General features: G+C 57.3%; 1 protein-coding gene across 1 annotated transcript; it reads right to left on the minus strand.

Moving 5' to 3' along the window:
* Nucleotides 1–5,474: 5,474 nt before the first annotated feature.
* Nucleotides 5,475–7,573, minus strand: LOC311166015 (serine/threonine-protein kinase pim-1-like; the record flags this gene model as incomplete). Its single annotated transcript, XM_084227507.1, has 5 exons — nucleotides 5,475–5,581; nucleotides 6,650–6,952; nucleotides 7,216–7,270; nucleotides 7,383–7,484; nucleotides 7,556–7,573. 5 exons carry the CDS (start codon nucleotides 7,571–7,573, stop codon nucleotides 5,475–5,477), a joined length of 585 nt encoding a protein of 194 aa, XP_084083633.1.
* Nucleotides 7,574–12,232: the final 4,659 nt, after the last annotated feature.

Here is a 12,232-nt window from a genome sequence, read left to right on the forward strand (position 1 = left end):
GCTCCATTATTAGGACTGCTGGATCCAAACCCTTTATCTCCACAAATGGTGGGGATTGGAGGGGATCTCCTTTTTTCACAATGGTTCTTAAAATTGCAATATCAATAATTGTGCTATAATGTTATGGGGTTGAATAATTCAGTCTTGTTCACTATTGTTTAACAGAATTACTGTAATTTCTCCTTGACATTCTGCATCAATTCCTCCTGCCATGACATGAACACTTTGCAAGGCCAAGCTCCAAACCAGCAGTGTCCAAAGCAAAGTGTCCTGGAGGAATCTGAATTCCTGTTTCAGTATTGACAGCTCTCATTTGCTTTGAATTTTTCCTAATTCATTCCAATGCATGAAGGCCCAGCCCTGCAGCCTCTGGGCTGGCCCTGCCAGGGGCCATCACAGCCAGAACAATTTCCCAGGCAGTCCAAGTCTCACTGCCCATGGCTGCATTTGCAAATTGGGTGCAGCCGTGCACAGCCAGGGGGTTTCCATTTCCCCAGTGGGCCATTGCTAAGGGCATGGAGCACATCTGGGAGATGGGTTCTCCATGGGCACAGGTTCCCATCTCCTCATTCTTTCAACTGCTCTTTTAACAACCCCTTCACCCCTTCAACCAATCCTGCAGCTTGTGGATAGTCTGGGACATGAAAAACCCTGCAGGATTCATCACTGTATTTTTCACAGGAACAGACAAAGCACTCTGCATCACAGTATCAGCAAACCCTGTAAAAATAGCCAATTTCATCCCTTCCTCCTTTTCTCACTGTATACAATCTCAAAAAGTTGACCACTGACATTAGGGTCCTGGCCAATCCTGTTCTGTAGGGTATTTCGTGTTACATCCTTGAGCAGCCAAAGCTACCAAATTAGTATTGTCAGCACTATTTCACATTGTTATTAGTTTACATGTACATATTGTTTTAGAAATAAAGATATAGATAGATATAGACATATACATATATAAAATATATATAAATATACAAATACATATAAAATACATTTTTAAGGCCTTATTATACTATAAATACGTATATAGTTATATATTATATTGATATTTCACTTACAAAATGCATCTGTGCTCAAGATTAAGACATTTTTCTGTTGCTCCATGTGGGAGCATTCCAACAATAATTGTTCCTTCTGAAGGTGCTGTTTCCAATGTACTCTTAACAAATTCATCTTTGTCTGCCCAAACACACAAGTTCTTTTCCTTTTCCATATGCAATTTTTGGATGCATTTGAAGACATTCAGGGGTGCAGCTTCTTTTAACCGACTGCCCCACTGCCGACACGGTGCTCTGACCTCAGCCCACTCCAGAGCCAGCGAACTCCAGGGAAGGGCTTCCCATCTAGGAATTCCTGATGGGACTGATTCCTCACATTTACACTGAACAAGGGACATTTGGTTGTCATCTGGCCAGACTGTGCCAGTTTTCTTTCACCAGTGGGCAGGGTCAGCACCAAGGACACAGACTCCACCTGAAGGAATCAGTATCATTTAGTGCAGCTCAAAGCAGCAAAGAATCACAAAAGGAGCAGCTCAGTAATGCACCCAATAATCCCCACCAAATATTGCCTGCAGGGATTAACACAGATCCAGCAGCATTTACCCTCAGCCTTTCCCATGCCCCAGATCCACACAGCAGCTGGGGGAAGCTGTCACAGCCCAGGGCTGCAGAGCCACTCCTGGGCACTGGGAATTCCTGCAGGTGCCTCCAGCCACAGGTGAGGCTCCAACCCCACTGGGAGAGGGCCCAGCTCTGACAGTGCTGAATGAACAAACTGACAGCACTTCCAGTGCGGGAACATCTGGGTTCATCCTCCTCTTGGCTCCCTCCCAAAGCCTGGCCAGAGCTCCAGGAGGAACCAAGGCAGCTGACTTTGATCCTTCAGCCCCAAACAAGGCCAGATGTCAGATTTCATGGCCTTGTCTGCCTTCTAAATACAGGAAGGTCGATACATGTTTCACTAAGGAGTGCCTACATCTATCACAATGCTAATGACCATGCACATTCCATTAGGGAGCAGATACAAAGATAACCTTTGGCTGGAAGGTTCATCCAGAGGCACCTTTGGCTCAGGGCTGCTGTCCAGGCCTCACTCAGGGCTCTTGTCCAAGCCTTGGCACTTCAGGGACGTGCTTTAGTGCTGGCCTTGGCACTGCTGGCTGACCGGCTGCACTGGGGGAGCTCAGAGGTCTTTTCCAACAGAAAGGATCCTGTGATTCCATGATTATATCCGCTCCATTCAGCTGGGTCTGTTTTAGCAGCATGACTTTGCTCAGAAAGTTCCCTCTTGCCCAGCTCCTGTGGCCTGAGGCTTCAGCTCCTTCAGCTCCTGGTGCTGAGCTGCTCATGCTGAACGAGACGACTCGCAGAGATGAATACAGTCCATCCAATTCCTGCTGGGACATGGAGAGGGGAGGCTCTGGAAACAGGAGCATTGTTTGCTGTGGCCTCCTCTCTGCCCCTCACGCCTTTCAGCACTTTGAACCAGCCAAGAGCTTTCTCCAAGAGTGCAATGGAGCAGCTGTTCCTGCTCCCGGGCCTGGCTCTCTCCAGTCTCTGACCTTGCCTGCTTCTGTCCCTCTTGCTGTGCCCTCTGTTCCCCCAGGGCTCGCTGCCTGCTGCCCAGGACTGTGGGACTGGCACAGATCCAGTGCTCCAGACCCTCCTTTCTGTGCCCTTCGAGCTGCCTGGGCACAGCAGCCTTTTCCATCTGGAAGCTCCACATGGACAGGGAGTCCCCAGCTCCATTCCCTGCACAACCTCCAGGAGCTCAGGGCTGCCATCTCAAGTCCCTGCTGGCACTGGGGGCTCCCAGGTGCCTCAGGCTGCTGTGACACCGCTGCACACGGCAGGGAAGAGGGGCAGGGGCTGTGCTCAAAGTCAGCTCCATCTGCTGCTGCTGCTGCTGCTGCTGTGGGGTCATTTGTGCAGCCTTGGCCCAGAGTCAGGGATCAGATCCAGGCCCTGCTGCTGCTCCCTCGGGATCAGCCCCACTTTGGGTGTTGCTGTCAGGGCCAGCAGAAGCCCTGGCTGGAGCAGCAGGTGCTGACAGTGCCCCAAGCCCTGGGGCTGGAGGGGTCCCTGGGCTGGGGCTGGCAGGGAGCTGCTCCTTGTTCTCCCTCTGCCCCAAGCAAAGCTGGGCCGGGCACAAGTGGGGCAGCACAGCCAACAGGGAGCCTGCCAGTCTCTTCCAGCCCTGTCTGCTCAGAGTTTGGGCCTTGGAGCCTCAGGTGGCCAAAGGCAGCTGCTGCTGGTCCCTCTGGGTGTGCCCGTGTCCAGCAGTGCTGCTCCATCAGTCTGTGCCCAGCAATGGGGAAAAGCCTCAGCCCTGCAGGGCCAGGAGCTGCCGGGCTCTGCCTGAGCAGCTCAGCCAGCAGGAAGGGAGCTGCTCCACACAGGAACCAGGAGCCAAGGACATTCCTTCTGTAGGACACATTTTCTATTTAATGGAAAAAAAGGAAAAAGAAAAAAAAATTATAAATTATAAAAGATAAGAATAAAATCTAAGAGTTAGTAAAAAACCATAACATAATGGTTGGGGAAGAAAACAAAACATAAATACAAAGTTACATTCTGTAACTTTGCATTTAGACATAAATGATGTTTCTAAAAAGAGAACTCAGTTATTAACATTGTAAATGTGCAGATGGCATGGATCCATCTTAATGACCTCAGCAGCCTTTTAAAAAATTTTGGGCTTTGTTTCCAACACTGGTATTTGAAATTGTGGTCGAAGCAAGAGGAAATTGCTTTGTGCCCTTACAGCTCCAAGCAGGACTGGGAATGGAAACTCTGTCAAACCCCAAATCCTTTAGAAGATGCCCTTCATTCTCAGCCTGGTAATGAGCTGCACATTCCCTTTGAAACTGTCAGGGATTTCTCTAAAGACACCAAGTCCCACTTACAGTTTTTTGCTCTGGTTGGGAAGCGCAGAAGGGCAATTCTCCATCCATCAGCTCCAGCCTGCACTGCCTCAGGAACACGGCCCACTCACCAGCTTTGGCCCACTCTTGGCACTTCTAGAGGAGGAAGAAAGTGCAACTGCACAATTCCAGCCAAAAAAGAAGGAAGAATGGGACAGACAAAACAGCCTGTGCAGATCCAGGCATTCAGCTGGGGCTATTGAGACTCTGGGTCCTTGCCAATTGGATGTGTGTCCCCAGCTGCAATCTCTGGGCCTGCAGCAGAGTCTCACTCACCTGCCAAAGCAGAAAGCTCAGGCGCTGTGCTTGGAAGGGGCTCGTCTGATGCAAAGCTGTCATGGCAATGTGAGGGCAGAGCCAGCCCAGCTGGGCCCAGGGCTGAGCCCAGCAGAGCCCTGGCAGAGCCCAGAGCAGCCTCCGCACCTGCAGAGCCCAGCTACAAGGAGAGAAAGCAGAAACTGCCCGTCAGCTGAGGGCTCCTGTCCCCTTGTGCCAAGGCCTGCGGTGCCCAGGCCATGCTGGCTGTGCCCAGAGCTGTGCCCAGAGCTGCCCATCCCTGCTGCCTTTGGCAGCAGAGCAGGAGGGCAGGACATGTGCCCAGCCTGCAGCCAGCCACGGCACATCCAGCCCTCAGCAGCTGCCCAGAGCCGGATGCTCCTGTGCTCGCTGCCATCTCCCAAAAGCTCTGATCCCACCCTGCCAAGCACACAGGGACCCACCTCATGCCATCCACGGCTGGAAGAAAAGCTGCTCCCAAACCATGGCCTCAGCCTTCTCCTAGGGCACGGCCCATCCACGGCACAGCTGCTTCCAAACACTTCCCCATCCACACTGGACCACCTAGAATGCTTCCTCTGGAAAAACAAACAACACATTATTGAAAAGAGATTAGAGACAAAAAGGGTAAACAAGAAACAAGGTAAAAACTCTTATCTCTTTCAGGGCCTTGAGGAAGGGCCAACCCCGAGACGCTAGGGAAAAACCCAGCCATGGGGGAGGGAAGCCCACACTTTCTCTCTTCCCCCCATCTCTGCCCCCCAAAATCACGGTGATCCCAAAGCATACAAGGGCAGTGGAGCAGCTCAAGCCCTTCCTTGCCTTCAAATCAAAGCAGCTGTGCACAGCTTCTGGAGTCCCACCTCTGCTCCCACCATGGGCCTTTCTGTGTGTCGGGCTGGCTGCCCCAGCCCAGGCCACGGTGGGTGCTGGGGGCTGTTGGCAGGGCCAGGAGCCCACTCCTATTTTCTACCCACCCCAGTCAATCTCCCCAGAGCCTGGTAAGACCAGGTTCTCAGGGCTCTGCCCAGGGCCCCAGCTGTCAGGGAACCAGGACAAGCAAAACCAGCTTGGATGGCGGCCACCAGTGCTGGGCAGAGCAGCTCAGCTCCAGCACAAGGGCTGCGTGTTCCCATCCCATGAGCCCAGGACAGTGACACAGGCAGGACAAAAAGGTCTGGGTTTCTTTGCTTCTGATTGCCCAGGCATGTGTGGAGCTGGAACTTACCTTGGCCCTGGATCAAAGTGTGCCTGGGCTCTCTCCCTTCTGCTACGGCAGAGGAATATCCTGCACCCAAGGATCACAGAGCAGGTCTTCTAATGTGGGTCTGTCCAAGAAGTGCACGGATAAACACCACCTGATCAGATCTTTGCACTCTGCGGAGAGAAAGCAGAAACTGCTGTCAGCTAGAGAAGGCTCCTGTCTGCTTTGCCCCACGATTCCCATGCCCAGGCCATTCTGGATGCGTTCAGAGCTGGGCCTGAACTTTCCCATCCATTCCCTGTTCTGGAGGAGAGCAGGACATGTGCCACCTCCTCAGCAGCTGCCAGAGTGGGATGCTCACGAGCCCGCTGCTGCCTCCCAGCACTGGTATTCCCCCCGTGCCCAGAGAAGAGGATCCACCTTGAGAGAGCCTCTGTGGCAGCGAGAGCTGGCCCCAGCAGATGTTCCAGCCCCTCCGGAAAGGATGCTCCCCGCAGACCATCTGGTGCAGCAGGATGCCCAGGGACCAAATCGTTGCTGGCTCGCCATGGTACCAGCCAGAGTGGTTCCATTCCGGGGGGCTGTATGACGGTGTCCCTATGGAATACAGATGGAGTTCAGCAGGGGGATGCTGCTGCTCCCACAGCATGGCCCCAGCATCCCTGGGCGTGTGGGGGCTGCCTCAGTGGCACACAGGGTGACCACTGCCCTCTTGCCAGCACCTGGGACTTGTGCACAAACTTAGGCTTGGAAAAGAAGCCACTGGTGTCGGAAGAGGGCAGTCCTGGCTAGGCCTGACCATGACAGTCAAAGGGAAAACCCACTCTGTGCTGGGGAAAAAACATGCCCTTATCCTCCCTGCCTGCATTGCCCCAAAAATATTATGAAGCCAAGGCAAAGAGGGTGAGTGGAACAGTCCAAGCCCTTCCTCTCACCTGCACACTAAACTGGCTGGGGCACAGGTTCTGGCCCCCCTGCTCTGCTACCCCCACCCACGGGGGGGTTTTGTCAGGCTGGCTGCCCCAGCCGAGCCCCAGTCCTGGGCAGCGTGGCTGGCAAAGGCTGCCAGCAGGGCTGGAAGATGGCTCCCCACCCAGCCCCGCTCTAAAGCAACTCAGCTGAAGACTCTGGCCCCTGACTGGCAGCAAAAGGGAGAATCCCTGCTGCCACAGCACCCTTGGGGTGGGAGATGCTGGGCCATGAGATGCTAGCACAGGGAGCACACCCCTGTGGAGGCTCACCTGCAAAGTGAGTGTAAACAGTGTCCTGCAGGTAGGTGCCACAGCCAAAGTCAATCAGTTTGGCCTGCCTGGTGCCCAGGTCAACCAGGATGTTCCCTGGCTTGATGTCACGGTGCAGGACCCCACAGCTGGTGCAGTGCCGCACGGCCTCCAGCACCTGGCGGAACAGCTCCCGCGCCTCCTCCTCGGGCAGGAACCCCCGTGCCCGAATAAAACGCCACAGGTCCTGACACCGCTCTGGCCGCTCCAGCACCATCACGATGGAGTTGGGGAGCTCGAGCCACTCCAGCAGCTGCACCACACCTGGGAAGCCAGTGGACACCTTGGCCAGCAGCACCACCTCCAGCGGTGCGCTGGTGCCGTCGGGCTGCGGGAGGAGCACGATGCCGTCAGTGGGGGCTGATGCCTGCCAGGCCTGGGGAAGCCCTCACCCAGCCCGGGATGCTCTGCGCCCTGCGCTGGCCCCACGCCCGCTCCCCCTTGAGCCGTCCTGGCGGCTTCCACCCTGCCGGGCCTCGGCTCATCCCAGCCCGGCAGCCCCGGCTTCTGCCGCTGGCCCCGCTCACTCACCAGCTCGCCCCAGTGCCGGACGCGGTTCCGTGGCACCCTTTTGATGGCCACCTGCAAGCCAAGGGGAGCAGCGGGATGAGCTCCAAGTCTGCCCTGCCCTGCCCATCCTCCCCATCCCCATCCTCCTCCTCCTCCTGCACCCGCCGCGGCCCCCACCCCTCACCTTGGCGCCGTCCGAGAGCCGCGTGGCCGCGAAGACGCTGCCGAAGCCGCCGCGCCCCAGCAGCGAACCCAGCCGGTACCGCTCCTGCAGGGCCTCCTGCGCCTTCCCTGCGGGCGGGACGCGGCTGTCAGCGCTCGGCCCGGGGCCAGCAACGGCCCCCGAGCGCCCCTCACCCGCCCCGGGCCGGCCATGCCCAGGCGTTCGCTCCTTGGAACGCGGCACGGGAGGCTCGGGGCCGGCGGCCGCGCTGCCGAGCGGCGGAGCTCGGGCCGGGGAAGCCGCAGGGGAGGCGGCGGGAGCGGACGCGCCGCCTGTGTCCTCCGCGGGCCCCGGGAGGAGCCGGGACCGGGACCGGGACCGGGACCGGGACCGGGACCGGGACCGGGACCGGGACCGGGGTCGGGGTCGGGGTTGGGGTCGGGGTCGGGGCTGGGGCCGGGCCAGGCGGAGGTAAAGGGAGGCGATGCCGCCCCAGGCACTGATGCCCGCCCAGCGGCGCCGCCGCCAGTACGGCCAGAGCCGGGCGGAGGCGAGACCGCGGCGGGACGCCCGGGGCCGGGCACGGGGCAGCCCCGCCCGGGGCCGGGGGCGGGCCGGGGGCATGGCCCGGCCCGGCAAGGGGAGAGGGAGGCGGGGAGAAGAGAGGGAGGACGGGAACGGACCCCGAGAAAAGGGCGCCCGACGGTGGGAAAGGGAGAGAAAGAGAAAGGGAAAGGGAAAGAGAAAGAAAGAAAGAGAAAGATAATGTCTTTTTTCTGCCGCTGCCGCCGCTGCTGCTGCCGCCGCCTCTGCCACCGCTGCTGCTGCTGCTGCTGCCGCCGCTGCCGCTGCTGCAACTGAAGCACCGGGGCCGTTCGTCCCCGTGTCCGTTCCCCGCTCGCCCCACGAGCCCCACGGCCGAGCCCCGCGCGCCCCGGGGACAGCCCCTGAGTCTGTCCAAACACGGGAACTTTGCAGCGTTGAGCCCAGATGCAGAGCCCTGACTCCTGTACGCTGGCAGAGCAATCCCCTCGCTTGCTGCTGTGCATTGTCCTTGCTGAGGGTCAAACACTGTCGGGGCACCTTCCCTTGGTGTAGGATTCCTACCTGACCCCAGCACTGTACTTACATCTCCAGTGTTGCTTTCCAGTAAAAACAGGGGAAGGAAAACTGTGTGTGGCTAATGGTATTTTAGTGTCTAGAACTGGCTAAGTCACCAGTCTTGGAGGTGAGGTGCATCTGGAATTCACGGGATTGAGAAGTAGTACAACATGGAAAAGGGGAGCATACAAATAAATAGAGGAAAACATCTTGGATTCTTTCTTTCGTTTTCATTTCACTTCTGGAAAGCTGTTTCAGTTTTCCAGGAATCTTCTCCTCTCTGCTCAAGAACCTCTTGTGGAGAGCACGGTCGAGCTTCTGTCACAAGATTTGCCACCAGCTGCAGCTTCTCTTAGCTTTCCACACTGCACTGTGTGTGCAGCAGGACTTTTGCAGCAAAGCAGGACAAATGTTTTGAGAACTTTACATGTCCGTTCTTTTCCTGGTAGGCAGGGGAGTTGTGCCACTGGTGAAGTTTTCATTGTGACTGTTTTTGCTGGTTTAGGGGAAATTTAGGGAGGAAACCTCCAAAAAGGGTCAGTCTAGAAAGCAAGTTCATGCGGCCCCTCCCCCTACTAATTCAGGAAAAGACTTGCCTGGAGAAAAGTGGAAAAAACCAGTTTATTTAACAAGTAAAGTATTCACAAGCATGAGAAATGAATAATATTAAATGAAACCTCTCACAGCTCTGAAGAGATTGCACATTCAGAAAGTCCTTTTTGTGGGTTGTAGTTGGTTCACTCGGTCTCTTCTAAGTCTCTCTGATGCTGCAATGCAGTGTCCCAGACCTCAGTGGGGCACAGGTGTGAGCTGCCAGTGTTTTCCTGGGTTTTTAGTCCAGAGCAGGTTTAAACAGTTCCAAGAAAAAAGGAAGTCACAGTCCAAGGAACTTGTCTGCCTAAGCTAGCTAAAAAAGAAATTGCTAGACCTGGCCTGTGAAGGCACCGGGAAATTTCCAAATCTGGGCACTGGTGGTCCTAGCAAACACCAAATCTGGATGGTGCTGGTGGAGCCAGAACTTGGAAATTTCCAAATTTTGACTTTCTGTGCCAGCAAATCACCGGACCTGAGCTGTGCCAGCACCAGGACGTTTTCAGATCTGGGCACTGGCACTGCCAGCAAACACCAGATCTGGGTCGTGTCATTGCCAGCGACAGAAATCTGCCAGATTTGGGCTCTGCTGGCACCGGGAAATTTCTAAATCTGTGAACTGGCGCAGCAAATACAAGATGTGGGAGGTGCCAAAGCCAGTAACAGGAAGCTGCCAGGTTTGGGATTTCTGTGCCAGCAAATTGCTGCACTTGGGCTGTGCCAGAATAGTGAAATTTCCAGATCTGGGCAGAGGCAGTGCCAGCAAACACGACATCGGGTTCCTGTAGGTACCAGGTATTTGCCATGTTTTGGCTTTCTTTGCTAGCAAATTGCTGCACTGGGACTGTACCAGCACCAGGAAATTGCTGGATCTGGGCACTGGCAGTGCTGGCAAACACCAGATCTGAGTGGTGCTGGCACCAGGTATTTGCTGGATTTTGGATCTCTGTGCCAGCAAATTGCAACTCTTGGGCTCTCCAAGCAGCCCAAGTTTCTGCATCTGCGCACTGGCAGTTCCAGGAAACCCGAGACTGGGGCAGTGACAGTCCTGGCATGAGAAAATTGCTGGGTTTTGTCTCTCTTTTCCAAGAAATTCCTGCATTTGGGCTGGAACCACGAAATGTCTGGATCTGAGCACAGGCAGTGGCAGCAAACACCAGATATGGGCGATACTGGTGGCAGCACCAGGAAGCTGCCAGATTTTGGCTTTCTTTGCCAGAAAATTGCTGCACCCCTGTCAGGGGGCTGGGCTGCCTCCGGCTCTGGCGCCTGGCGGGCTGCAGCTTCCTCCTGGCCTTGGTACAGTGACCTGGGCGAGTCCTGTGCCCTGGGCTGTGGTGCCATCTCCGGGTCTCTGCTGCTCTCCAGGCCTCGCGGGAAACGCTGCATTGCTCAGCCACATTCCTGCACAGGAAGGATCTCCAACACATGCTGCGGCTGGATCAGACCTGGAGGTTCGGCGAGGGCCTGGTAAGGATGGCCCGCAAGCCCCAGCCTCAGGCTGGAGAAAGTCCCCTGAGCGTGCTGCTCAGGGCATGCTGCTGGCAGCTGCACCCCTGCCCAGGGCTGCAGCCAGGGACGCCAGCCTGCACCCCACACGCCGCTGCCTTCCCTGGGCCGCGCGGGCTCTGCTCCAGACTCCTGCGGCCCCAAGCCGGGTGCCGATGGAGCACGGCCCAGCTGGGCTGCAGGGCGGCTCCCTGAGCAGCAGCCGGCCCCCTGCCCCCTCCAGAGCCCGGCGCCAGCGGCTGCTGGCTGCTGGACAGAGCTCTGTGGGCAGGGGAGACCAGTGTTGGCCGCACAGAGCGCCCGGCCAAGGGGCAGAGCCTGCACCAAGTGCACCCTCCTGGCGCTCTCCGCAGCTGGCAGAGGACAGGAGCCGAGCGGCCGAGCACGTGCGCCACGCCCTGCAGTACCTGGAGAGCCCACAGGAGTCCCTGCGACAGGCGGCCATCAGGTTCATCGGTGAGCCACCAGCCTGGGCTGACCTTCCCTTCCCTTCCCCGCCTCGGCCCGCCACAGGTGGGCCCCAGCCCCGGCCGCTGCCCCGGCGGTGCCATCCGTGCCCTGCCCTGGGGAGCCCCGCCTGCCCTCGGCGCTGCTGCCGCCCTCTGGCAGCCGTGCCCTTGGGTGGCCCCGTGCGGCAAGGGCCCAGCCTGAGCCCTGCCGGGGCCAGGAGGGCGTGTGGCCCCAGGGCTGGCAGCACCGCTGGCAGGGAGCTGTGCCGCTGGCGCCGTGACAGGCTCTGTGTTCTCAGGGATGGCTGGGCAGCATCTCAGGGGCCACAAGCGAGAGCTCCGGCACATCTGTCAGGGTGAGTGAGGGCACAGGGCTGCCGGCCCATGCTGCCGGGGGAGCTGCAATCCCTGCCCTGCTGCTGCCAAGGGCTCTGGTCCCTGTGCGGAGCAGGGCTGGCGTGGCTGGAGCACACATGCCGATTTCAGGCCCACGTGGGGCAATAGTGTCCGGCAGCTTTGGGCTGATCCCCTTGCTCCCTGCTCCCTCCTGGCCATGGCCAGGGCCGGCCGGCATGGCCCTGGCATGGGGGGGGTCTCCTCGGGTTCCCGCAGATCCGGGATCTGACCGTGGCTCTGTTCCCCTCTCTTGCAGTCCTTGAAGACAAGGCAGAGGACACCAGCCCTTGCACCAGAAGCCTGGCTCTTGAAACAGCCTTTGTCCTCCGGGCTGTGGAGAGAGCTCCAGGCTCCATCCTGCAGAAGCTGCAAGATCGCTTTCTCAGGACACGCAAGAAACGGCCTTGTCTCTGGTGCCACAGCTGGTTGTGCTGCTGGAGCTCTGAGGAACACTGATTTGAGAGGCTCTCTGTCTGCTAGGGCCATCTGCGCCAGGGGGGATTTTTCTTTTCTTTCAGATTGTTTTTTTTCCTTCTTTTTAGTAGTAATTTAGGCTACAAATATAGAATGTGTTCTAATACCCTGACTCCCAGGAGCTTTCTTTGGTGCCCAGTGTCGGCAGAGCAGTGGGAAAGAAAGGAAAAACGGGTCCTTGTGCCAAGCAAGCTGCCCAGGCATGCAGTAGGGAAGGGGAAATGGCCAGAAGGCCCTTGGCCTTTGATGGTTCCACTGAAGCCTTTGTGCTGGCGACAGAGCGGCTGGGCAGGGGCCGGAGCTGTGGGGATCCCTGCCAGAGCCGTGCCTGGAGATGGCCACAAGCCCCCC

The sequence above is a fragment of the Fringilla coelebs genome (genome assembly GCF_963513975.1).
Source record: "Fringilla coelebs genome assembly, contig: SCAFFOLD_32, whole genome shotgun sequence".
NCBI lineage: Eukaryota > Metazoa > Chordata > Aves > Passeriformes > Fringillidae > Fringilla > Fringilla coelebs.